The sequence below is a fragment of the Danio rerio genome, chromosome 17 (genome assembly GCF_049306965.1).
Source record: "Danio rerio strain Tuebingen ecotype United States chromosome 17, GRCz12tu, whole genome shotgun sequence".
Classification (NCBI taxonomy): domain Eukaryota; kingdom Metazoa; phylum Chordata; class Actinopteri; order Cypriniformes; family Danionidae; genus Danio; species Danio rerio.
The window spans coordinates 28,318,323-28,342,508 of NC_133192.1; the positions used below are offsets into that span (position 1 = coordinate 28,318,323).

At 35.3% G+C, this 24,186-nt stretch overlaps 1 protein-coding gene and 1 long non-coding RNA gene across 3 annotated transcripts; one reads left to right on the forward strand and one right to left on the reverse strand.

Moving 5' to 3' along the window:
• Positions 1-44: 44 nt before the first annotated feature.
• On the reverse strand, positions 45-19,940 carry si:dkey-221l4.10. Of its 2 annotated transcripts, none has more exons than XM_021467211.3 (4): positions 19,372-19,640; positions 10,148-10,251; positions 5,248-5,332; positions 45-2,436 (listed from the first exon to the last, which is right to left on the reverse strand). In XM_021467211.3, the coding sequence occupies exons 2-4, from the start codon at positions 10,236-10,238 to the stop codon at positions 2,160-2,162; spliced, it is 453 nt and encodes a 150-aa protein (XP_021322886.1). In that variant the 5' UTR covers positions 10,239-10,251; positions 19,372-19,640; the 3' UTR covers positions 45-2,159.
• LOC141378574 (uncharacterized) lies at positions 771-17,493 on the forward strand. The gene is made up of 4 exons (XR_012393413.1): positions 771-832; positions 2,259-2,354; positions 8,998-9,060; positions 15,910-17,493. It is a non-coding gene; the product is annotated as an uncharacterized lncRNA (long non-coding RNA).
• Positions 19,941-24,186: the final 4,246 nt, after the last annotated feature.

Consider the following 24,186-nt stretch of genomic DNA (forward strand, 5'->3'; position numbering starts at 1 on the left):
TGCATTTGGATCTGCTTACTATGACCAATAATGAATATAAAAAAAACATTTCAGAATATTTATTAGGATAAAACTGTTAATGCATCTTTAAAGACCAGATAATGGTTCCCATTCATTTCAGATCTGACAACATATCAATGATTCTTTAGTCAGAGATTGCAGTGAAAGATTCACTGATTTGCTAATTCAACAAAGTAGTGAGAATCTTTCTTAAAAAAAACTGTTCAAAGTGCACATTTTAAAACACAACTCCATCATCATCTTTGTGGAAACTACAAAACATTCAAATGTACATACATTCAGTCTATTGGCATATAAATGTAGTTGACATCCAAAAACAACAATGGCAGATTTTAGGACTGCACTTTTGTGTCTAAGAAGAAGTGACATCGCCACCTGCTGGCCAGGTATATGTATATAAAAAATATCCGAAATTACCTACTATACCCTTAAATCAGGGGTCCTCAACCCCATTCCTTGAGTTCTTTCTTCCTACAGGTTTCAGTTGCAAACCTGTCTAATCTTTAAGTGCTGCTTCAGGTCCTGTTAAATTAATACACTTGTTCAGTTGTGAGCTAAACTCTGCAGGAAGGTGTTTCTCCAGGAACAGGGTTGAAGACATCTGCCTTAAATACTGCATTATTTAAGGAAACTAAACAGCTATATTCGTGTCCGAAACCATATAGTAGACGTTCTGAAGTGACCCCAATCAATCCCACAATGCACCGCAATAACTAGTCGAGTGAACAGATGTACTCTGAGGGTTCGTTACTGAGGAGAATGATTTCCCGCGTGTGCGACAAGATGGCGTCAACCGCAGTATCTTATCAGTGTAAGTTTGTAAATAACTGATTATTTATTGTAAAATTAACGTGTACATGATAGAATACTTTGTTTCATTACTAACCCTGATGGAAAAAAAACTGCATATTTGCATAGAACCAGCATTGATGCTAGTATGTTGGTCTTGCTGCCAGTTTTAATGCTGGTTTTTCTGGTCTGAGTGATGGTCCTGAGCAGCACTAGCATCAAAACATACCTTACCAGCATGTGCTGTTTTTTTCCAGCAGGGATTAGACAACATAAACACTGACAGCAATTTTATTTCATGTTTATTAACCAGCAAAGCACAAACAAATATACCTCTCTTTTGGTGCTTCATGCTCAAATTTACTCATGTAGAGTTTATTAGTGGACTGATGTAGAGAAAAGTGAATGAGGGTATAGTGGCAATTTCGAATAAATCCATGCTTTGTGTGTGTGTGACCAGTTAATGTTTAGAGATCATCGTTTTCATGTTTCATACAAGCCATTTGTTGTTTCACACAGTAAACTCTGGCACATCTAAACATGAAATTAACAGCAACTCACAGAAAACATCTGACTTCACACAATTGCTGTCTTGAAAGTAGGATAAATCCACCTCTGTGGGGACTTTTAGATTCAATCATGGCCGCCATATTGACAGACTGCTCCAAACTGAAGTGCTCAAAACTGGCCATTAAAAACATTCAGAATGAAGGCCAGAAGTGATGGACACTTACTCTTCTTTACATTTTGATCCCTTACACCCTTAAACCCTTCAAAGGGCATACAGATGAACACTGAATTTAGAAAATGGAACACAACCAGGAATTTCCTAACTTGCCAAAGCCACTTTAGTCCTACAGTGGCAATATTAGCATCGTTATGGTTCCAGGGATGGCATTTAAACACAATATATATACACCTTTGGACTCGTAAGCCGCTTTGGATCAATAGTTGGTCAATTCAGCATGATAATGTTTGAACAAACTTTTATGGGAGACTTTACTACTAGAGTGCAAATGTCACAGTGATTAATACAGAAGTTAAACTCGCAAGGCATCCTTAAAACTCGCTAATAGAATTCTGGCTCATTTTTAATGAATGTTTCCAGCTCAAGGCGATAAAATCTTTTAGCCTACATTTCCTCACCAAATCCGGTGCTAAAAATAAAACCATAATCATGTCAGGTCTGTAGTTTTCCTCAGGTTCTTCATAAATACGCTCTTTTAAAGTGGACTTTCCTCAAAGTTCCACGAGATCCTAAACAGGGATGGCAGGAGTTAAAACTTTCCTTAGGTCCTTTGTTCATGTTGGTGTGTTATCTTCAAATGTGTGGGACCAGGTAACGTCTGCTATGTGTTATCAACTGATGGCATGTCGTGTATCGTCACGATGGTCGAGCCGCTGTTGGTGCTGAAATGCTCTCCATTACTGTGGTCTATGTTTCCCAGGTCGACCCGAGGGATTCGGAAGCCGTTTTCAGAGGATCCGTTTGACTGAATGAAGCTTCCAGAAGCTGAGCTGGTGCCCACGTTGCTCATGGCCAGGTTTGTATTTGTGGTGGTTGAAGACACTTTCTTTCTTGGTTTGCTGGAGCCTCCTGACAGCATCCTTTTTGCGTGAGTCCTCCTGGAAGATGGATAAATATATAGTTATTTTTTTTAATGAATCAGATTGGATTTTTAGGCTGAAATTGAAGCTTTTCGGTTGTATCAATATTGGATGTGGGCAATTCCAGCATTATGGATGTAACATATGCAGTAAAAACTCAAAACCTAAATTCACTGAGAAAGTATATGTTAATGTGCAACATTGTGGCTCAGTGGTTCAAGTCCTTGCTGGGTCAGTTGGCATTTCTGTGTGAAGTGTGCATGTTCTCCCCATGTTCGAGTGGGTTTCCTCCGGGTGCTCCGGTTTCCCCCACAGTCCAAAGTGAATTGAATAAGCTAAATTGGCTGTAGTGTAAGAGTGTGTGTGTATGTGAGAGAGAATCAGAGTGTGTGGGTGTTTCCCAGTACTGGGTTGCAGCTGGAAGGTGATCTGCTGTGTAAAACATGTTAGATAAGTTGGCAGTTCATTCCGCTGTGGTGACCCCTAATGAATAAAGGGACTAAGCTGCAGGAAAATAAATGAATGAGTACATGGTAACGTTATATTGAAACGTTATATTGTTTATATTTTTCATAACGACTAACCACATCAGTTGTGGGATCAGAAATATTTCAACCCATGAACATTTTTTAGATTTTCAATGAGGAAAATAAGCATGTGTTATGGATGTGACAAAAAATCCACTTAAAGCATTTAAAATGATAAGCATGTGTTATGGATGTGACAAAAAAGTCAGCGAGTTTACAGTACACAACATACTTTGTAGAAATTCAATGAATTTAATTGCACAACCCAAAAGAAATAATGCTAATCTAAAGCAGTGTTTCTTAACTGGTGGGTTGCGACCTAAAGGTGGGTCGCGGGAACATTTTCAGTGGGTCGTGGAGTGTGTGTTTAAAAAACAACAACAAAAGTTTACATTTTCACCAGACTTTTATTGTGAAATGCGTGCGCAACAACCCTACCGTTTGACATGTGAAATTTCATTTAATTATTGCAACAAATATGTCAAGCGAAAGTATGACACCGAATATGTAAAGTATGGATATATATATTGACAACAAAAAAGACTTAAAGCTTCAGTGTCATATGTAGTGAGGTGCTCTCATAAGAGAGCATGAAACTTTCTAAATTAAATCAACGTTTAGAAACCAGAAAACATATTTTATTAACAGTTTAATATTAACAGTATTTGTCGTTTTTACTTTGTAATATTTCTATAATTTGATCCATTTTGTTAAATGACAGCAATAAAATAGTATTTATTTGTAAGTCTTGGTGAATTTCTTAAGATGTATCTGTCACTACTTGTTTATGTTAAAAATAAATACAAATAAAATATAATTGCTAAAATTGTATTATAGTTCCTAAAAATTTGGGTCGCGGCTTGATGACCATGTAAAAATGTGGGTCCCATGGCCAAACCAGTTGGGAACCCCTGATCTAAAGGATAAGAGTTGGCATCACTATAGAACAAAAATTAATTCATTAATTTATTTATTTTACTCTACTGGCGTCATGGTGGCGCAGTGGGTAGCACGATCGCCTCACAGCAAGAAGGCCGCTGGTTTGAGCCTCAGCTGGGTCAGTTGGCATTTCTGTGTGGTGTTTGCATGCTCTTCCTGTGTTCGCATGGGTTTCCTCTGGGTGCTCCGGTTTCCGCCACAATTCCAAAGACATGCGCTATAGGTGAATTGAATAAGCTAAATTATCATGTAATGTATGTGTGTGCATGTCAGTGTGTGTGGGTGTTTCCCAGTGCTGGGTTGCAACTGGAAGGTCATCCACTGTGTTAAACATATGCTGAATAAGTTGGCGGTTCATTCCGCCATGGCAACCCCTGATTAATAAAGGGACTAAGTTGAAAAGAAAATGAATGAGTTTTATTTGAAATTTTTGCATTTATGAGGAAAAAGCGTTGTTTTGGTTGTGACAGATGTGAAATTGGATGTGTTTTTGGTACACCATATATTATTATTTGAAAATATTATTTTTATAGTAAAGTAAAAAAACAAGCCTATAAAAACCTTAGAAAGGCTTTTGCTATTTTGGTGAAACTTTGTTTGCATGGAATTGCTCATATGTAACTGCATGATCCTCTTCATTCCATTCCATTTTGACAGATCATTTTAAAACAAATATACTATTTATTAAATCTTTAATATTTTATCACGTTGCATAATTTAATGTTGTAGTGTATAAATCCACTTTAAGCATTTAAAATGACATTTAAAAGTGTGTTTTTTGTTTATTTCAGTAACACACTGAATAATACATATTCACCTATTAAAACAGAACATTTAAAAGTAAAAATACAACACTATTTTCTTCTAAAATGTACTCCAATAGCTTTTTTTAATGACCAACTTAAAAATAAATAAACATTTTTAACCCTTTATCTTCGCATCACAACTGCCTGCTTTTCATTAAACATTAAACAACAGAACATGATTTAATCAAAGAGACTAAAGGGTTAAATTAGAGAAATTCATTCCCTATTCTATTGACCATAATAATAATAATAAAAAAAATGTTAAGTTGCTTCTGTATATTGGCTAGATTTGTACCACTGGTGCTTCTCTGAACTCACAACCCAAATAAATCAACCCAACAGAGAAACAGATCTGACATCTTTTATAATCTTATCCTGAGCCCTGAGAACATTTCTAAGTGTGCTCAAGTGTGTTCGGATGAATAGGCCTCTAATCTTTATTCAGCATCTTTACATGGCCTGTCTAAAATTGTCCTGCTATTGTGAGCAGAAAGAAAAGGAGTTCACCGCGTGGCATGTTACTCATTCATTATGCTTGCATCGAAATGTTGCCTTACCTGTTGTACGTCTTGAGGACTATGAGCAAAAATGTGAGAATGATGATTATACCAATGACGATGACAGCTATCATGGCTCCTGAGCCTGTGAACAACAGACAGAGGATGTTACATTAGAAATATTGTGAATATTAAGGGTTGAATTTTTTTTCTTTTCCAATCTTTAATTCAACCAATCATTCAAATCAATCACACACACATAAATATCAGTAAAGCCAAAATCACCCACTCAGTAACCCCCCCCCCCCCAAAGACTAAATATTTGAAAGACAAGTTCTATTTGAAGCAACAACAACAACAAAAAAGCATATTCGATTTTCATTTCACTCATTTGATTGCAAAATAAGAAAAATGATAAGATATACAATTCAGAATTGAATGTGAATTATTTCAAATACGTTGTAGAACAAGTTACAGGAACTGAGACGCTCACAATGTTCAAATGCTTCTAGACGTCTTGCTCCCATACATCGTCACAACGTCAACATTGTGTGCGACAGCTTAAGAGCCCATTGTACACATTTTTCACACCAGTTAAAAAACACAAGACTCAAATCAGTACACTGAAAAATATCTGTCATTTAAACAGTAATAAACAGTAAGGATGCTACGATAAACATTTGTAAACTGTTTCATGGTAAGTTTTCTTAATAATCGGTAAACAATCAAAAATTCACTTTCCCTGCATGAATTTTAATTTTTTTCCTGCTATATTGTAATAGGTAAATTCTAGCAACTACAGCTCCTTTTTTTTACCAGAAATTTTACTATTTTTTATTTTTATATTTACAGTGTAGTCTCAACCACAGATGTCCTATATTCAGCCTTTCCACAGGCTGAAAGTCTGATGCATATTGAAAGCAAAATTAAAAACACTTCAAAATTCTGAAGGATTTATGTGAGATTTCTGTTATTGGTTGATTTACATGTCACTCAGATAGCCTCTGAATACTCATTGGCCAATGAAAACTCATGCTGATTTAGACATTCTGAAAGTCCAAAGGGCACTTCAGAGTAAAAGCAGTAATCTTCACCATATTGAAGTGTCATTCTAAATCGGAGTGCTCAATACTGGCCACTTTAAAGTGCTCTTTGGAATGAAGTATTTCAAAAGGGTAAATCTGATAGACACTTCGGGCAGCCATGATCCTTTGTGCAGGGAAGTTGTTGGGTGTCACACAATTCATTCCATTCTGAAGGGCTCGTCCCTATTTCCTAATCCCTTTGAAGCTGTCACTCTGAAGGGTAAACCCTTCGAAGCATTAGGGCATAAGGATGAGCCCTTTCAAATGAAACGCAGTGAATCACTGTGTCCATCAGAGTCCAGCAGTTTAGATTTCCAATATGCAACATGTAACATGAAATCCCACAGCAATTCAGAAATGCAGAATAGTGAAATAGGAACGGTTTGTAATCTAATTATTCATTCATTTTCTTTTCAGCTTAATCTCTTTATTAATTTGGGGTTGCCACAGTGGAATGAACCGCCAACTTATCCACCATGTTTTACACAACAGATGCCCTTCCAGCTGCAATCCAACACTGGAAAACATCCATACACACTCATTCAATATGGACAATTTAGCTTAACCAATTCACCTTTACCACATGTTTTTTGGACTTGTGGGGGAAACCGGAACACCCATGTGAACACGGTGAGAACATGCAAACTTCACACAGAAATGCCAACTGACCCAGCCGGGGCTCGAACCAGTGATCTTCTTGCTGTGAGGCGATTGTGCTACCGCATCGCCTATAATCTAACTAATAAATACTAAATCCATTAGCATTATTAAAAGTACATACTGAGTAACTGATCTAGTTGGTTCGCAGTTGCATTTTACATCAAAGCATTAATGTATAAACTATATGTTTGCCAGTTATTTTATTTTTAACGCCAGAGGTAAACATCAGTTGGTGCTTTCAGTATGGCAATAAATGTCACACAAACTGGTATTCAACCTAACCCTAAAGCCGCGGTCACACTTCACTTTTTGTCTCATAGACTTTCATTCATATGCATGCAAATTTGTATGAGCAAACCGGAAACACAAGCTCATGTGAAAAGTTTTGCATGGCACTGCGTTGCTAAGTTCAAGCTTGGTGAACTCTGACCTGTGAAATCACATCACCTGATTGCGTGAGCCCAATAGAAGATCAAAACATGATCAAAACTTAAAGCAGCACTGTACGCAACTCTAGTGTGACTGCGGCTTAACACTAAATAAAACATAATCAGCACCTAAGGTTGTCAGCCGTGATCGCAGAAATGTAAACTATTTCTAAAATAAACACTTCAAGTATCACAGTCGAGGGTTGATTAGGAGGACAAATGCTCAGATTAACACAGACAAAAATAGATTCATAGTGTCTTGGTGTTGCATCTTAGATAGCTTGGACAAAATGCAAATCTGAACTGCTTTTAAAGTTCACTTGAATCGAAACTAACTTATCAAACTAAGTATATTTTGGTCAAGCTGAAATCAGACGACGTCATACTATAGCAGAAGCAAATGGTCAGATTTTGATTAAAGATTACAAACCACATTTTTTTCAGTGGATTAAATTTTTTTAAGACAATGTCTAAGACTAATAGTGTGCATAAGAATAAACTGTACATATTGATTTCATGTAGACTTTATTATGATCGGTACAATTTTAGACACTTCACCCCTTCAAAGCAAACAATTATTTTTCATGACCCTGAACAGAACAAACTGTAACATGACTGGTTGTTTTTCACGTCAGTCAGATTGCCTCTGGGTGATTCTTGGCCTATGAAAGCTGATAGGAAGATTCTTTTTAAATGTGAACTTCTTGGCCACTATATTCTTACAATTCTGTCATGCATGAGGTGCTGTAAAAGATATTATATGTGAACACAACAAATACATCCATTAGCTCATGTTTACAAAACAATGGAAAAGACAGCGAAGTGCAGTCATGAGAATGTTTTGTCCAATACACCATTCAAAACTCTCACTCTGAGACATAAATTACGGCATGGGTATGAGCCTTGCCCTAATTCACCAATGGAAGTTCAGAGTTTTTAGTCCAGTGATGGCATAAGAACACAAAATAGAAACCTTGCACTCTATCTCTTTTAAATGAATTGTGCGTGTGAACAACAGATAATAAATAAACAAATCAGATCGTCTTATGTTGTTTTTGGATTTGAAGATGTTATACTTTTTCATAAGGTTCATGACAGGTCTTTTTAACATGTGAGGCCAATGGCAAGGAAGAATTGTGTCATAAATAAATCTCCTCAATCACAGGTTAAACTTTCTTCAAAATGTCATGATTGTACACTTAAAAATATCTGCTAATTAACAGTTTCTGTATTGTAAGAAAAATATGGAGGATATAGAAGATCTTATTGGAAATGCTTATTCAGCACAGCAGTCTCAAAGTACACAGCAGTATCCGTGCATTTCATCTGAGTCAGAATGAAGCCAAACATTCTTCAACTCAAATCTTTTATACTGTACTGTTGTTGCCTTTAGGCTTGCCTTTAATTATTCATTCTTTTATTCATTTTATTTTTTCGGCTTAGTCCCTTAGTCCCCAGGGAGAACATGCAAACTCCACACAGAAACGCCAACTGACCCAGCGGAGGCTCGAACCAGCGACCTTCTTGCTGTGAGGCGAACGTGCTACTCACTGCGCCACAGCGTTGCCGACTTGCCTTTATGTTAATGAATTTGCTGTTGACACAGCTGTTCTCTCTGTCTCTCTATGTTAATGCAGTTTCCACAACATCTCTGTGCCAAATACCCATCCCCATTCTACAGTTGTTACCATTTGCTCAAGGTATATTCACCTCAAACAATGCAGAGACAACAAACTGTTGACTTCTCTTTTCTATCATACTTCAGCCCTTTTGGGAAATAAGCATCAACACACCACTTAGAGTGAAAGTTGTGTCGAGGCAGACTTAATTTCTTGCAGTATTTTGTAATACACAAGTGTTTTCTGTTTATTAACGGTTAAGAATTGAATTATGGGAGCTTGTTCTCTGCTCTCATGACCTTTGATGTTAAAAATTCAACATTTTCGTACTTTAAAACTATTAAAATATTAATAAACGTCTCCTTCGATAACTTTTCAAAGTTAAAAGTTGTTGTAGAATGATCAAGGTCCCATAATGCACTTCAGAAGTATAAATAAATGGGGAAAATTTAACATGAATCACAAAATACGGAAAACTGCTAATTTATGGATATTTTTATAGTGTCTGTTTGAAAAGATGTGAATTAGATTTTTGCGCAAAAGTGGAATAACATAAAATATTTTCAAATAAAGCACTGTTTCCATCCAGTAAGACAAATCATCACTTCATGATGAACTGGCACCAAATATCAAAAAGAAAAATGAAGTTTGCTGCTGCTTTAGAACCCACTGTGGGGCTTTTTTCTCACATAAATTGCTTGCACCTCAGAAGATGTGCTGGAATTTGTGTTCATGTGTCCATTATAGTTCAGGCACATTTTTATTATCAGATAATATGTTTGTCCTACTTAGTTGTGCAAATAAGCTTTTTTCGCATTTTTTTCAAAATGTACTGTATGTGTAAACATTGGCTTTTCCATTAAACATTTTAAATGCAATATCCCAAAATGTGCATAAAGATAGGTAGATGGAAACATAGCATAGATTTCGATTGAGAAAAGACATAAAGTGGATTCCAAAAAGCCTCCACTTGTTCTTCCTGCCAGAAGACAGAACACATGCATGTGCAGTGCACAAGAAACCATATTGTAGAGAGGTTTAAAACGGTGAATCTTAACATTTTTTAAAAGTTAGTTAAAGGCCACTGTTGGGCCCTGCCCCCCTGGTTGAGAACCACTGGCCTAATAAGACTTTAACTGTTTGAAGTGCAGATGCATGCGAAACTTACTCTGTGTAAGGATTTGTTCTCTAGATTTGGTGAAGGCTGTGGTGTTTTGTGTTGTGGCCTGGGTCACAGATACTGTGCTCGCCCTCTGCATCTTCAGACTTCTCCTGAAAATAGAATGAAAAAGATTAAGCAAACAACATCACTTCGGCTACTTGAACATAATATTCCTAAAATTAAGGAATGACTTCATATTATGATTCTACACTACAACTACCAAATTTCTCAATGCCTTGTTCTTGTGCTTTTAGCTCTACATATGTTTGCCTAGCTCAAAACAAAATGTTAATTAAACCAAACTGCTGTTTTGGTGACTTTAATCACAATACATAATGCATTATGTTTAATAACCACCTAATTAAATTAGAGATGATACATTGGCTGAGACTGAGAGAACACAAACATTTAGTACGTTAAGAAAACACATGCATATATAAAAATCACTAACAGACTGTAAGAACATTTTTATAAATTTGACCAAACGTGCACGAGCACAACACATGCAAATACAGAAACGTACCACAAATAATGCAGACTGTAACGAAAATGTGTCCAGGGACCCCAAAAAGTGACATCTGAGAGTTTTTTGTTTATATTAACGTGGTTTTACCTGGTGGTTTCTTGTTTATATATTTTAGCCCTGTTGATTTGATTAAGTGCACTGCTAATAATAAATGTCTTTCTTAATATAAACTGGAAACTGTCGAGTTTGTCATTTTTTTGGGGGGTCCCCGACACATTTGTTTCTCAATTTACACTCTCATGTGTTGTCAAACTGATGAAAATACTTCTTTATTTTTTAGTATTTTTCATTCATGTGGGAGCTTTTTCAGACACTGTATTGTAATTCTACTAATTCATCCCCAAATTGAAAGATTAGATTCCTCAGATCAGATTTTAGGTATATAGATACTTGACATAGAGGTTATGTGTTTAAATGGTTTACATGAATCTGCTGAAGAAAGTCGGAGAGATGTATATCATGCTCTCATATATCTGTCAGCAATAAACATCTCACACACTAATCAACTTCCCTTTTTTAAATCACCACATGCCATAACTTCAGCAGTCAAAACACAGCACAATCTGTCCTGCTCCTTTAGTCCTGCATGATTTTTTCAAAGTAGGAATAAGAGTCAAGCTCCGAATAAGAAGAAATTTGATTTATTTCAGGAGCTTGTACTCGCTGACTTCCCAGTCTCTGTCGTCCTGAACTGCAGCGTCTCACCGCAAGCTCAAAATTATACAGCAGCCATTTAATTGAGCGTGTAGTGTCCTGGATGATACAGTCAGAGCTGCTTTAAAAGAAAACGGCATTGGCCATAAAGAACTGAACAAGAGCAAGGGAGCACTTCAATTCAGATCACTCAAGCAAGCACATTCATACGCTCGCTCACTCCTACACGCTCAAACACTTTAAAGCACAGCTGAAGTCTATTGTTCATCTGCAGATTATATTCAAATACACCGGCGACTACAAACCATGCAAAGCCTTCCGTTTCGTAACAGCTATTATGCATCTGACAGCGTGGGCTCCACAGCCCATTGCTCAGTGCAAAACAGTGAAAAAATGTATGCACTGTCTAATTTTGTCACTGAGTTGGATACTGGAGTGTCCTAGAACCAAAAACCAACACCTTAATTTTACTTAAATGCAGATTTCATTTGTTATCTGTTAATTTTTCTGTATTAGAAAACTTTGGATATTTTAAGGTATTAACGCTTTTAAGCAGTGTTATGTGAGAATAAATAATAATAATAATAATAACAATAATAATTGACAAGACCAATAAAACCACTCTCATTTTTAGCAAATCTCAAAAGCTATACTTTTATGCCATGCATTATAATGTTGTAGTCCCAAAATTGGCTTAAAATCATTAATTTTAGTTTGGGTTTATCGCATTTATTAAAACAACTTAACATAATAATAATTATCATAATACTATTAATAATAATATGAAGTCAAAGCTGTTAGCCCTCCTGCAAACTTTTTCAAATATTTCCCAAGTGCTGTTCAATGGGGAGAAGATATTTTAAAACGCATTTTAAAACACAATAGTTTTAGTAACTTATTTCTGATAAACTAAATTTTTTGGTCTTTGCCATGATGACAGAACATAATATTTTTTGACACACTAAGCTGATGCAAAATAACTAGCACCGACGAAACCAAACTGTGTAGATGTTGATGATGATGATAATCTCACTCTTATAAAATACGCCAATGATCTTGTATTGGTTTCCTGTCAGGAAGAAATGAATAGCTGCTTAAATTTTAAACATATTAATAGTATCACAGATTGGTTTGACAAAAGTTCATTACATCTTAATATTGGAAAAACAAAAGAGCTATGTCTGGGGAGTCAAACAAGAGCAGTAGATACTAGATTTTATAAACCAGTCATCCTAAATGGAAAAATAGTAGAGCAGGTCTCAGACTTTAAGTATTTAGGCACAATTATTGACAATAAACTGATTTTTAATAGTAGAGGCTGTTTATAAGAAGGCGCCTCAGTCATCTCCTCAGTCTCCTCTGCAAGTTGAGAAGATTTAATGTTACACAGACTTTAAACATGGCATATAGATCATTGATAGAGAGTGTTCTCACATATAACATTGTTTCATGGTTTGGTACCACAACACTTAAAAAGAAAAAGAAATTATCGTAAATTATCAATCAGGCAAATAAGATAACTGGTCATAAACAACATTCACCGCAGTTTCCGTTTGACTCCTTTATGGAAAAAACAGCAGTTGCGATTTTTAAATATAATACACATCGCCTTCACTCAGTGTTTGAAATGCTACCATCAGGACGCAGGTTTAGAATGCCTAAGGCCTGAAGAAATGCTTAGAAAAAGTAATTTATCCCAATTGTAGTTGTTGTTTTAAATTGGATCACTGTTTGAAGTGAATGGAGTGGTTGTCAAGAATGTGCAGTAATATGTATGAGACTAATTGTTTTTTAAATTTTGAGCTTATGTTATTGTCCTGATGGGTGTTGTTATTGTGTGATTGTTGTAAGTATGCAATTGTTGTCTTAAATCTAGTGTTAAAGACAAATTTCCTTTCTGTGCTAAGCAGAACCAACACAATCTCACGGCAATTCATAACTTTTTGATTTAGTGGCTAATTTATATGCATTCGTACAATCTAATTCGTACAATTTAGTACGATTTGCTTATTCCCCAATGACGGTTGGGTTTAGGGGTGGGGTTAGGTTAGGTTGCCACACCTCCTTTTTAAAATCAATTTTGTATGACTGAACTCGTACTAATTTGTACGAATTAGCCACTAAATTGGCTAAACGTAAAATACTTAAGCTTTCTTGGAGATCAGGCTGGCAAAACGGACAATAATATTTAAAATAATGTTGGCTCTCGTCTGGACTAAAAAGCTGAGGAGAGCCAACGCGTGGAACAAACTAAACACACTAGCCACATTGACGAAGCCCAAAGGCCGACTGTCAGTGAGGTGTATCCCGGCCTTATAGAGATGCAAAAAGTGAGTGTGCATGTTAGAAATGCAAAAGGTGTGTGTGTGTTTGTGTGTAAAAGCAATAAAACAAATATGCAACACATGCATACCCTATACATTACCTACTACAAGAATACATGGGGTGCTTGGCAGCTCTGATAAATCATCCTATAGGAGATAGAACACATTCATTCATTCATTTTCTTTTCAGCATAGGTCCCTTTATTAATCTGGGGTCTCCACAGCGGAATGGACCGCCAACTTATCCAGCATATGTTTTACGCAGCGGATGCCCTTCCAGCCACAACCCAACACTGGGAAACATCCGTACACACTCATTCAAACTCATACACTATGGACAATTTAGCCTACCAAATTCACCTGTACCGCATGTCTTTGGACTGTGGGGGAAACCGGAGCACCCAGAGGAAGCCCATGCGAATGCAGGGAAACATGCAAACTCCACACAGAAACGCCAACTGACCCAGCCAGGGCTCGAACCAGCGACTTTCTTGCTGTGGGGCGGCAGCACTACCTACTGTGCCACCGCGTCACCCAGAGATAGAATAGTCAGAGGGTAAAATGTCAATATAGGCACTGCTAGATGCACACATAAGTAATCTTTTGTGTTGACTGAAACCTTTCAATCCATAAAACAGAATTGAATAGGTGCCACTGCTGGTTGGTTACTAGCATTTTTTCTAAATATCTTCTTTTGTTTTCTACGAAACAAAGAAAGTCACACAGGTTTGAAATGCCAGGGGTCAGTAATTAATGATAGAAGTTTAGGTATTACTTTTTTTTAAATCTACATTTGCAGCACAATATACAGTACCTTATAAAACAGATCATATAGTATAGTTCTACAACAAAGTGTCTTAACCAAACACTTTATAAACAACATTTTAAAGGTTGTAATAATTGGGAATTTAAAAATAGGTAGTTATTATTATTAAACGTGAGTGTAATATTTGACTAAACATATTGATGAAGGTGTGGAAGATTTGTATGTTTTCTAGTTATTTTGCAAGATACTAGTAGTCAGATTAAAGCGCCATTTAATGGCTAAATAGGTAAACAAGGTTAAAAGGCTAATTAGCCGAGTCATTGTTCAACCGTGGTTTGTTTTGTAGCCGATCGAGGAAAAATTCTAATGACCTCAAATTCAATTGACCTTGAAAATGGTTTTAAAATATAACAAAAAAGGCTTTTATTTTACCCAAACTAAAAGAAGTAAGTTTTCATAGAAGTAACATATTATTTAATATCAGTTGCAAAATATTACATTTTAAAAATATATATTTTCCCAGAGATGGGTTGCAGCCGGAAGGGCATCTGCTGCGTAAAAACTTGCTGGATAAGTTGGCGGTTCATTCTGCTGTGGCGACCCTGGATTAATAAAGGGACTAAGCCGACAAGAAAATGAATGAATGAATGAATATATATTTGTCTTCAGATGTTTATATATGCATATTTTTGTGTTTGTTAAAGACAAACCACAGTAAGTATTACATTTTAGTATTGCCTACTTATTAGTTATATACTGTTAAACCTGAAAACATTGTTTGCTAAATTCATTAGGCAGCGTTACAGACACAGTCCTCAGCATATAGGAATACTCCCCATTTTAAAAATCAATATTTTATCCATTACTCAGTGAATATGGGTGATATATATTGGTGCATTTGAATAAAACATATTTATCAAACAGATAATATTTAAATAAAATAATATTTTAGCCACAGAACAACTTTAGAAATGGAAAGATAATACAAAAGATAAAACAATTCATGCAAAATATTGCAAAAAAAATTACAAGCTACATTTAAACAATAATCTACATTTCTACAATAATTGTATATATCTTTTATTTCTGTTGATTTTTGCTATTTTTGGAAATTTGTGTTTAATATTTTTCTACAACATAAATTTTGGCTACTAATGTTTTAACCATTAATGTAAGTTATTTTGTTGTATTAGCTCCACATTTGGCTTCAGTACTGACTAATCTAATGTACATGCACAGATATAATATTGATGATAGAGATGTGTGGGGGGTGTATTGGTATATGCGGAGGACTGTATTTACTGCATAACATATTACTTATTAACAGATGTTTATCTATTATTAATCATCAGGAAGTGCAAGTGAACAGAATAATCTACAGCAGAAATGAGACTAGAAAATGTTATTTATTAGTCAGTCATCCAATAATTGATTTAGTTGCCAAGCTCATCTTTGTTATTTTCAGCACAACTTCGTAAAACAGTCTCTTGTGTTCCAGACGGCCCATAATGTCTGAGGTTAGCTCTTATGAGCTTCTCTCTGACAGAATCAATCAGTGCTGATGGAAAGAAAAATACAGCGCCCGCACCACTGAAGAACAGCAAATAGTTGTAAATTGTGTTGCCAGAGCTACAAGGTGAAGCACAGGACATCAGTTCACACCACCATAAAACATGGCATAATACACTCAGAGGCTTCAAGTGTCAGCCTGTGCCACTTGATTTAATTTACAGCCACTTTAAACTGTTCACAGATGAACAGTTATGACAGAACATGACAAACCTTGAATCCTCACAGGGACACATTTCTGCTCAATTCAAGTCAGTAATTTAAAGGGTTAGTTCACCCTTTAATTTAATTTCTGTTGTTAATTATTGACCTCCCTGATACCTTCATCTGTCTTCGAAAAACACAAATATTTTAGATTAAATCTAAGAGTTGCCTTATCCTTCATAAACTGCAATGGTCTTGAAAAATACAAAAAAAACATCCTCAAAAAAGACCATATGCCTTTAGTGGTTCAATCAGAATAATATCAAGCTACTAGAAGTTTTTTGTGCACACATAAAACAAAAACAAATTTTAAAACTGGTTTCTTCATCACGCATGTCTGCCAACTTTACAGAACTGTAGAGTTGACTTAAAGCCTGTCTAGTTTTTAAAATAAAAGTCCCACATACATTCATCCATTTTCTTATCCTTTAATTATAAGCATATTTAGCATATGCTTTACGCAGTTAATGACCTTCCAGCTGCAACCCAATCACTGGGAAACATCCAAACGCAATCATTCACACACATACACTACGGACAATTTATCTTACCCAATTCACCTATAACACTTGTTTTTTTGGACTGAAACCAGAGCACCGTGCTGCCCATCCCACATACACAGTAAGTATAATTCATGCTTAGATGAACTTAAAAGGTATAAAAAATAAGGGGAAAATATCATTTGTTGTAATCTCACTATAGGACAAATTGCAGCTAATCAAACGGCATGCTTGTTTTGCTCTGATTGGCCCATATTTCCCCAAGATTTACACGCAAGCAAAGAAACAATGGTGTTTGAGGCTCATGGTGTCATATCCATGTACTGAATTCTTGTTATTTAGCTATGTCTAGGTAGGTATGTCCAGATTTTTATTCTGTGGCAGATTTAAAATTAAACAGAAAAAGCTTTGGTTAAAAAATGCACAAAAGCTCATATTAAGTATTATTTAGTAAAATAAATAAATCAAATGAATCTAAAATAAAGCTGTTGTAGTCATGAAAAATATGAGGTATATGCACACAAACTTTAATTACAGTCAGCCAGCCCCAGAGCTTCTGATTAATAAAATCGCCGTATTTAAGATCTGATTTATTTAAAACAGTGATCTTCACTGCCTGGCTGAGATACGAGAAGCACTGCATTAAGTTATATTTTTCTGCACCATGTCTTTAAAATATGGAAATTAATTTTACTCCATTATTTTCAATAAAACTTTTGCGCTCGTCTGCTGCTAATGACGGTGCCTGTGTTTAAATTGTCTTTTGTCTCTTTTTGCACTTTATCAATCAAATAAATCCTTTAGTCTTTTTATCTGATTATATTTGAATTACATTACAATATCAATGCCATATAAGGAACCTTATGAAATTAAAAATAGCCATATAAAGCTTTTACCGGAGACTCATCATTGGCTGAAAACACTAGCTGTGCATATAGCCCATTGGCTTAACTGTCATAGCAATCATACACATAAAACACTAAAATCTGAAAAACTACATGAAACGCCAACTCGTGTTTCAAAGATAAAAAACGACAGCTGTGCAAAAGCACTCAGTGTGATCTTTCACCTTTCTTAATCTCATTATCTTCGCTCTTCAATCATTTGTTGCCAGCTAAAGTGAAGGTGTGGTCATAAATTATTGCAACACGTTTCTGTTGAATCTAACCACTGGCTTATAATTGTATATTAATTCATTTATTTATTCATTTTAAATAAACCCCATTGATTAGTTCGGATAAAAATGTAGTCACCTAATGTCACCATTCTGTTTTTACCTCAGTTAGTGTAACCATTTGTCACTGTCAGTCAGTTTGGTGAATCAATCAATTTCACATACAATAGAAAGTAAATGTGATCAATTTGACGGGTCAATATTGAACTTGTAAAAAAAGTTATCTCACAGGTGCACTTTAGTGCACGTCACAGTCTTTTTACACACACCACATCAGTCCTCAGTTCCCCTGACTCAAACAATGGCCCATTCATCACTTAAAGTCACAGGTATGTTTGTGTCCGTCTGAAGCCGGATTCTTAAACGTGTCCTGCACTCCTTACAGCAACCTCAAAACCCACTGTAGAAAATTGTTGCTCAGATGATTGTTAATAAGAACCTTCTTTTGTTCCCTGAATGCTTAGACACAAGTTTACAGTGAAAAGTCAGTCTAAGCTTGCAAAAACATCAAATGCAAGTACAAAAAAATGATTGTGTGATGTTTATCGGATTCTCTGAGGATGTACAGAACAGCACATCCTCTTATTCAATATAGAGAACAACAATCCTGCAATAGTTCCTATTCTCATAGCTCCTAGGTTCAATATCCTAACACATTAGTCATAAAAACAAAGAAAGAGGAAGACACACACTGAAAACAATGCTATTATCATCAAGTCATCAAAACCTTTTTGATTCTTTAACAAATTAAAGTAACTTGAATCATATTTCATTTCAGCCTGATATTTTTAACAACATACCAACAGGTTTAGCCAACATAATCCATATTAAAATGTTAATATTTTAAAATTTTAATCCAATTAAAAACTTGTAAAGTAATTCTACAAATTGTTTACAGACTTACTAAACTTACTCTTAGTACATTTCTTAGATAAAAAAAAACATCAATAGTGATACTAACATAATAGAAGAGGGCAAAGGAATTATTTGAAAATGCCTGTAATTCTGTAATTTAATACCACTGTAATTGTTAGTAAACCTCAACACGAACACCTATTTATCACACCATACATGTGATAGACAAGAGTCCCTTGTACAGTTAAGATGATTAATTCCAGTTGTCAGCTTTAATCATTTATTTAAACAAAATAGAGGAGTTTTAATATTCTTTCTATATTGTAACTTTCTATAACATAAACTATTTTTAGCTGGTCTGAATTGTATTGAAGTATTTCATTAATCTTTCCTTACACGCTTTGAAGACATGCAGTAATCCCAATAAAAATCTTTTTTCAAGGGTCAAACTGGGTATAAATTTCACCTCAAGGTAAGAACTCCCAATGTTTACTTTGTATCAGCCAAGAAACATGATCCGACCTAACTGTGATGAGTTTGTTTACTTTAGTTAACAGGTTTACAACTATTTCAGCCCATTTGAAAGACAAAGTGACCCGTACAATACCTACTTATTTAACTCACTTTGAAAAAATCTCAAAAACATTTCCACACACACCTGAAAGCATGCAGCTCAGAGACCCTCAAATGACAGCCAGCAGATCCCACACAATGAGTAAATTTCAGCTGATTCTGGCTCACCTGTGCGATCAGTTCCTCGTCCAGGAGCTTCTTTTCTCTCTCTCTCCACAATATTAGTCTGTCCACTCCTCCTCCTTCAGTGAACTGAAGTGAACATAGTCCACACTTCTCCTGCCGTGGACAGAAAAACAAAAACGCAAAGCCGCCTGCAATGAGTCTTTGCTGGTGAGGATGGTTTCAGCTCTTGGCAGAGAGGCAAACTTGACGTCCCATATCAGAGCACTAGACTGAAAGCGCTAGCTGGTTTTTCAGGTCTGGTTTGGCCCTGAAGGCGTGCCCCATTCACAGCACAGTTTACACGCTCCCTTCTCAGTCAGCATTCACCTGTAATTAAACACACACACACACACACACACACACACACACACACTGGATTTCTCTTTAACTTTCTCCCTGTGGCTGCATGTCATATAAATCATTACAGGGTTGTATTGGTGCTGCTGCTGTACACATGCAAATCAAGGGGCCACAGAGAGAGCTGATGTGGTTTATAGATGATCTCTTATCAGACTCTTTTAAATATCCAGTCTGATTCTCTTCTAGTGCATCCTTAACACACGCTCAGTTGACATCAGATTGTTTAGATATAAGACGACCAGAGGGTTTTTTGTGGCACTTTACAATAAGGTTCAATCAGTTCATGTAAGGTAATGTATTTACTATGATGAACAAACAACGAACAATACATTTATTACAGTATTTATTCATATTGTTCATGAAAATACTGTCATTCACTGTTAGAAATCACATTGCAATAACTAAATTTATTACACTGCCGTCTGGATTACTTGAATCTGACATCACAACATTTCGAGGTATGTAATTCCCAGATAACAGCCGCTGGAACTAATAACTCTGGCTTATCCGAGTAACTCTAATGTGAATCGTCTTGACCGAATACCAAAAATATTTGCTTATTTTCTTGACTGATTGATGGCATCTTGCGACTGAATATTAAATAAGTTAGGCTTTACGTATAATTTAAATTTTAATAGAAGATTGCAGCTCAGATCAATGTTTTGTGCCAAATTGTTCAATCTTGACGTAAGTAGCTGTGTAATAAGTGGAATAATGCACATCTAGAGTTGTTTTTACAGTATTTTAATCTTATACTACAGCAGCTAATAATCCCCATTAGTATTTATTTTCAATTCTCTGCTCTGAGGCACTTCAAGTTCACCTTTAGGTCTGGTCTAGCCAATAGTATAACAGTGGGGAGGTGGATATAAAGATAGTAAGGCCCCATCTCATTGGTCAAATTTGCACAAAAAATGCATGCATCTATGCTACAAATTCTTGAATACAATTTCTTAAATATAAATATTCAGTCATTACCGTGATAATAGTATATGCAAACTCCAATACTGTGCAGCCTTTGTTAACAAGCACTTTATTTGAATAATGCAGTATTAAGAAATTATATTAAGAAATATTAGTTTATGTTAATATATACATTTAGTAAATCAAATTGATGTAAGAGAATGTGCCGCCATCTATGTGAACTGGTGTCATTTCGTAGCATTGAGATTTTATTTGAGTTAATATTGAAAGTTTTTATACAGTATATTTATAATGCACATTGCTATTTTCTTGTTTTAGTAATTTTTGCATGTTTTTCATGTTATTTTGTTTACTATTTTTTTCATGTCATTATAGTTTTTATTAATTTTCGTTTAGCTTAAATAGTTTGAATAAAACATTTTTCCTTGGCAAAATTATATTTATATATATTTTTATTCATAATTTTACTTTTTTTTTGTTAATTATTTTGTACAATGAGTTCAACTAAACGAAAATGAGAAATATTCCTTCACAACTTGCTGAGATCATTTTGCTAATGTTTATATACACCTTTTATATACTTTTTACCAATTTACTTGCTTACTATTTTGTACAATAAGTTAAAGTAAACAAAACCTGATTTTTTTCTATATAGTTTTGTTTAGTTTTTCCGTTATATGATATTTTATTATATCAAAAGAATCTAAATGAAAATTACAGTTGAAGTCAGAATTATTAGCCCCCCGTTAAATTTATTTTCTTTTTTAAATATTTCCCAAATTATGTTTAACAGAGCAAGGACATTTTCAAAGTATGTCTGATAATATTTTTTCTTCTAAAGAAAAAGTCTTATTTGTTTTATTTCAGCTAGAATAAAAGCAGTTTTTAATTATTTAAAAAACATTTTAAGGTCAAAATTATTAGCCACTTTAAGCTATACATTTTTCGATAGTCTACAGAACAAACCATCATTGTACAATAACTTGCCTAATTACCTTAACCAGCCTAGTTAACCTGATTAACCTAGTTAAGCCTTTAAATGTCACTTTAAGCTGTAGTGTCTTGAAAAATATCTAGTCAAATATTATTTACTGTCATCATGGCAAAGATAAAATAAATCAGTTATTATGAGTTATTAAAACTATTATGTTTAGAAATGTGTTGAAAAAATTTCCGTTAAACAGAAATTGGGTAAAAAAAAATAAACAGGGGGCTAATAATTCTTCCTTCAACTGTATATGTGAATACAATGACATATGTTTTTAATTTAACATCAAGATAACATGGATTATATTACAAGTAACAAGTTTTGAGGTAAATAATAACCCTGACTTTTAGCTGTTTTAGTTGTACAAAAAAGTATTCCTCTTAATATAGCAAAACTGGTAATAGTTATCAAATAAATTTAATGATCAAAATCAGAAACACACTGGCTTTGCAGCACAAACAGTCATGCAATGTATTACACTTTTTATTTTGGAGAATTTAACTGACGCAGTTGATAAATCTGATATGCCAGATTCTTAGCCATGCATTGCAAAATATATTAAATAATCACATTACAGTTAATCACTTAGATAATGAAAGCAAAATTAAATTGACCTGCTATTTTGGAATTTAAGTGTAATTTACCGTAATTCATATTAGCAGAAGAGCATAATTGCTTCTCTGTGCTAAGATGAGTCATGCATTGGTGTGTCCTGAAACTTTCTTTTTCAAAGCCACTTTTAGAAAAGGGTATATTTCATCCTTCCGACAAACACACACACAGACACACACACCTGGTTAGTAACCAAAATGCGTCAATAAAAGAAAGGGGACATTTGTTCTTTCTGAGGGAGTCCTTCTTCTAAGGGATCCCATGACAGAGTTTCACTCCTGGGTTTTCCAGTCGGTCAGCCAGAGCCATAAGCCAAAGCAGGAATCAAGTTACCTGGAAAAAGCAAAAGTCTTTTCTTTCTATCTTTTAGACAGCCACTTTAACCATTCCTCTTTTAGATGCAACCTTTGATATAAAATGGCAGATATACATTCATACAGTCTAAACAAAATGTACTCTTCTTCTTCTTCTCTTCCCCCCCGAGATGTAACAAAGCTTCATGGTCCTTGATACAGTTTATCCCAGTGGGAAAACGTCTTTCTCTTTTCTCTGTGGGAAACGTTTTGTCAGATGGCAACATTATATAACACGAACACTTTTGAAGGTCCTGCTCAGCTTTCACAAACAACTGAAGGAGAGCGGAGACTTTCAGAAGAGACTCCATTGTCCTCGGCCTCAATCTAGTTCAAACAAAACTCATTTACATTGGTCAGCGTCTTACATCAGCAGATCTGCTTGATTAATTGGTTTCCTATTGAGTCATGGGATGGGCTGTTGTTCATGTTGCTAAATAAACAACGAATCTGATGCACGATTTTAAATTCTGCTAAACGTAAACATGAGGTAATTTACTGGGAGCAGAATGACATAGGTCTTGCAAAACAAGTGTAATCTGACACCACACATTAACGTTTACTAATTTAAACAAAACAATAAATGGTTTTGACATATACGTGATTTGCAATCTAAAGCGATACTTAATTTCTGAGATGGAAATTGGAGCCATTTTCTACTTCAAACTGTCAAACTATCACATTCTTTTGATTTGTTATCTTAATGAATGGGGACAATGCATGCTTTTATGTTTTTGTTTTTAAAATATGGATAATCATTCGGTTACGAACTTAATTTAGATATTTGGATAGAAAAACCCAGCATTTCATTCATTCATTTTCCTTCAGCTTAGTCCATTTATTCATCAGGGGTCGCCACAGCGGAATGAACCACCAACTTATCCAGCATATGTTTTACACAGCGGATGCCCTTCTAGCTGCAGCCCAGTACTGGGAAACATCCATACACACTCATTCACACACATACACTGATACACTACAACCAATTTAGTTTATTCAATTCACCTATAGTGCATGTCTTTGGACTTTGGGGGAAACCGGAGCATCTGGAGGAAACCCAAAAGAACAAGGGGAAAACATGCAAACTCTACACAAAAATGCAAACTGACCCAGCTGGTGTTCTGTCGATTTGTCCTACCTTGTCGGCTTGTCCTACCTCCCATTCAAAAAGTAGGTAGCACATTTTGATGACGCAATATGCTACCCATCAGATTTTGCCACCAGTGTAAATTTTAATCTGGATTAGTGTAGAAATGAAGATGTAATATCACCCTAATCCCTAACCCCAACCTCAGAACCATTCAAATACAGTGTTCACATAATCTGACGGGTAGGATAAAATGTCAGGACACCGGGACTCGAATCAGAGACCTTCTTGCTGAAAGCCATCAGTGACCACCGTGTCGGCCCAACCCAGAATTTTTAGTTTAAAACTTATTTAGTGATGCATGATATATATATATATATATCAGAAGCCATATCAGTATTGGCAAGTATA

What these genes read in the sequence shown, in the direction of transcription:
- si:dkey-221l4.10 (XM_021467211.3), bottom strand. Translation starts at nt 10,238, where the DNA reads ATGCAGAGGGCGAGCACAGTATCTGTGACCCAGGCCACAACACAAAAC. An exon ending in AGAACAAATCCTTACACAGA is followed by an intron (nt 5,333 to 10,147) that starts GTAAGTTTCGCA and finishes TGTTGTTCACAG; the next exon opens with GCTCAGGAGCCATGATAGCT. An exon ending in GTCCTCAAGACGTACAACAG is followed by an intron (nt 2,437 to 5,247) that starts GTAAGGCAACAT and finishes TCCATCTTCCAG; the next exon opens with GAGGACTCACGCAAAAAGGA.